The 4,188-nt window shown below is 35.8% G+C and overlaps 1 protein-coding gene across 1 annotated transcript; it reads right to left on the bottom strand.

Annotated features, from left to right (window-relative positions):
* Window positions 1-1,889: 1,889 nt before the first annotated feature.
* On the bottom strand, window positions 1,890-3,173 carry LOC112799878 (uncharacterized). Its single transcript, XM_025841869.1, has 3 exons — window positions 2,649-3,173; window positions 2,349-2,419; window positions 1,890-2,262 (listed from the first exon to the last, which is right to left on the bottom strand). Exons 1-3 carry the CDS (start codon window positions 3,171-3,173, stop codon window positions 1,890-1,892), a joined length of 969 nt encoding a protein of 322 aa, XP_025697654.1.
* Window positions 3,174-4,188: the final 1,015 nt, after the last annotated feature.

Raw genomic sequence — 4,188 nt, 5'->3', positions numbered from 1 at the left:
TGGCAAAGTGATGGTTGAAGGCATCAGATGAAGTCATAATCATCATGAGGCATCAAGGGCCTGAAATCCATCTTGGAGAGCAAGCCAAGGATGGAGAGCCCGGATTGATGAAGGGTGATGATCAAGAAAGGACTAGAGGTAATTGCATGTTGGGTTTTGCATGGTTATCTCTTCTCTCTATGTGGCCGAACCGGTTCTGTTTGTTGAAGGAGGAAGAAGTCGGTTTGGGTGTTGGCTTCAAGTGTGGAGGCTTCTCTCTTCTTTAAAAAGGGAGAACAGCCACTGTTTGGAGCAAGGAGTAAGATTTGAGAGTGCAAGGCACAGAAGTCTCAGAGCTACCTAAGCTAGCAGTTCTTTTTCTCCTTCAATGTTTTCTGTTTAATATTTTTCTGTTTAATTTTGTTATGTCTTGAGTCTCATGGAAAAAGGCAAACAGTGAGGTTTGTATGAAAAAGCCATAGAGCGAAAAAAGGCAGAGAGTGCAAAATTAAAAGAAAAAGCCATAGATGTCTTAGAGTTCCTTTGTACATCTGTGTTGTGTTTCATGATTCTGTGGGAATCCCCTTGTAAGTTGGGTTAGCACTTTACAAGTTGTAATCTGGGTGATTATAGTGAAATTCCATCATTGTTGTGATGGAGACTGGATGTAGGCTGCACTGCACTTAGCAGCTGAACCAGGATATATCCGTGTGTAATCTTCTCTCTCTCTTCCTACCTCAATTCTGTTTTTGCTGCTCAGATGAAAAATAAAAAATGTCTCGTGTCAAGTGACGAGACAAAATGAAAATGTCTCGTGGCTAGGGACGAGCTAAAAACAGAAAAGTTTCTTCAAAGTCCAGCAAGTGTTAGCAAGTTAAAAAGGGGCTAAGATTCAACCCCCCTTCTCTTAGCCACTGAAACCATCAGAGACATATGCAATCTATTTAGGAGCAGAATTTGCTCAATATTTTTGTTTCAATGAAGTAATCATAGAGAGTGATAGCTATAAAGTAGTGAAAGCTCTTAAACAAGGAAAGCCAATAAATTCTTGTTTTAGAACATTTATTGCTAACACATTAACAATATTAGGACGACTTAGATTATTTTCCTTTAGTCATGTCAAGAGAAATGGAAATATAGTGGCTCATGAACTAATTAAAATGGCTCTTACCAATTCAAATTTTGTGTGGATGAAGAGGCACCAAACCATATACAAAATCTATTTACCATCAATGGATTTTTTTTTTGAAGTAAAGAAAGCTCAACACATTAGAGTGGAACGTGAGCAAAACAAACATAAAGTAAACCTGCATACAAAAGTTATGAATCCTCTGTCATCTCTGGCATAGACATCAACAATAAAAAGGATCACTATCAGTCCACTCTTTGTAGCTCAAAAACGTTTTTGTCTTTATGATATCAACACCTGTTTCTTTATTATTGAAAATTCTGACATTGCGCTCCAACCAGACGTTTCAAATCACTGCAAAGAACCTAGTCAGCCATGTCTTCTGCATGTCTTTTCTAATGTGCATGCTGGTCCAACTCTCAAACAGTTCTTTAATGATTCTAGGAATGGTCCAATCTCTATCCCAAGCCCTCAACCATGCGCACCATACCTGCCTTGTGAACTCACAAAACAGAAATAAGTGCTGCACAAATTCTATCTCCTTTTTACATAGTACACATATATTATCAATGTTAAGAACAACGCCTAGTCTACTTAACCTTTCTTTAGTATTTACTCTACCCACTAGTACAAACCATCCAAAAAGCTCAATTCTTAGAGGTACCACCCCTCTCCAAATTGAACTTGTGAAATTATAGCTCGTAATCTCGTCCGATAGGGTCTCCGATTGTAGCACCTGCATAAAAGAGTTAGTAGAAAAAACATCTTTATGATCAAATTTTCAAACAACATTATCCTCTCTACCAGTTGATAGCTTTACTGGCCTTAATCTCTCATGAAGATGATGGACAAGTTCCAATTCACATTGGAACAGCTCTCTCCTCCACTGAAAGTTCCAAATCCAATCTAACCCGTCCCAAAATCCACAATCCCTAATCACAGATCCCTGCTGGTTTGAAATAGAGGAGAGCCTTGGAAAACTCGCTTTCAGGGGACCACCTTGAACCCAGTTATCTTTCCAGAATAGTGTTCTTCTTTCATTTCCTATTTCCATTGTCAGGCCACTAATCATTTTTGCCTTCACCCTCTGCTCTTTTACATTCAACTGTAGATGTCTTTTCAGGGCCCTCCTTTTACCGGTAGAGTTTGATTTGCTAGCATTACATTAGGATTCAATTTGTTACACGAGCAAACAATCTTCTTCCACAGTGGGCATTCCTCCTTTGAAAACTGCCACTACCACTTAAACAACAGGGCAGTGTTCCTAAGAACTGCATCCCCAACTCCCAAACCCCCAACCTTTTTCGGGGCCTGTATCACCTCCCATTTAACTAAAGGGATACCATAGTTACCGTCCTCCTTACACCACATAAAACTCCTCTATAACGCAATCAACTTGTCGGCCACCGCATTCGGCATCTTGTACAGACTTAAATAATAGATTGGTAGGCTGTTCAATACCAATTTGATGAGGACTAGCTTACCTGCTTTCTTCAGAACCTTTGCTTTTTGCTTTTCATAAGTTGAGTTTCTCTTTCACCTTATCTATGATTGGTTTCCAAGTCTTCACCAGGTGCACATTTGCGCCTAATGGGACCCCGAGGTACCTCACAGGTAAGTCTGCTTGATTGCACCCTAGTAAGCTACACACATGATCTACCCATTCCTGCTCACAATTCATCGGAATCAAATTCGACTTATCAAAATTGATGCTCAATCCAGATATCAGCTCAAAACACCGCAACAGCCTCTTATAATTCACAATTGTCTCTGTCTCTAGAGGATAAAATAATATAGTATCATTTGCAAATTGTAGATGTGACAATTCGATACGATCTCCTCCGACCAGTAGCGGAGTGATTCGTCCCTTCCTGACGGCTTCCCCCAACATCCTATGCAAAATATCGACCATAAGCACAAACAGAAAAGGAGACAGAAGATCTCCTTGTCTTAGGCCTCTCTCCATTTCGAACGGTTTGAAAGGCAACCCGTTAACCAGGACTGACATAGTGACTGTACTGACACACTCCTTCACCCAAGTCTTCCATCTGTGGCCGAATTCCATCTTCTAAAATACAATATCAACAAAATTCTATCTGACTCTATCATAATTAAAACTTTTTTTCTGTCCAAAAAAACAAAGCTACGAGAAAAAAGGGTTTTACCCGCCTATCTCACATCATTCAAGAAACGTTTTAATTTTTTTTAAATAAAAAATCAAATAGTTAACTGCGAGAAACTTTTTTTTATTTCTAATAAAATAAATCAACAATGTTTTGACATAATATTTTTTTCTGTTAGTTAAGTGCGAGAAAATTATTATTTTATTGTATAAAATATTAATATTATTTTTGAAAAAAATTAATTATTTTATAAAAAAATGATTAAAAAATTAATATTTACTTCTTTATATAAAAGAATTAACTGAGTTTGTGAAATGAGTTTACTTTTTTATACAAAAAGGTTACGCCACACAATGCATAAACTCATTTGATAACTATTATCGTTAAAAAAATTATTCAACTAATAGAAGGATAAAAATGACAATAAAATTTAATATTAATATATATAAATAATTTATTAAAAAATTAAAATATATTTTTGTCTATTATATAAAAATTTATGTATATTTTTGTCTATTTTTTCTTTTCAAAATTTTTATCCATCTTTTTCTCCATTAGCAACCCGATAGTTAGAACAAGACAAAGAGCGTGGGAAACGTGTAACGTATGTTTTCATTTTTTATTCATAGTTATCCACTTATCCTTTCTATAATTCTGGTCATGTTTGATTCAGTTTTTTCCTTTTTAATTTTTTTTATCACAATTATGATATGTTGTTTCGTATATTAATGTTCTAATATTACGCATCTTAATCTAGGGGCCGGGTGATCATTAACAGGATGGAAATTTTACTCTATCTTTAGCCATTTAATCATGCAAATCATTATTTCAAATTGAACTGAATATAGTAGCTGTTGGTTGTGCTTTTATTTATAGTGAGTATTTTTATAAAGATATCTTCATAGGAAGATAATAATAACATTATAACTTGTTAAAAGTTAATTTAATTAGATAGGT

This window comes from Arachis hypogaea, chromosome 5 (genome assembly GCF_003086295.3).
Source record: "Arachis hypogaea cultivar Tifrunner chromosome 5, arahy.Tifrunner.gnm2.J5K5, whole genome shotgun sequence".
NCBI classification, from domain to species: Eukaryota; Viridiplantae; Streptophyta; class Magnoliopsida; order Fabales; family Fabaceae; genus Arachis; species Arachis hypogaea.
Note: the sequence above shows the minus strand (reverse complement) of the source record. Positions and strands in the feature narration are given on the sequence as shown.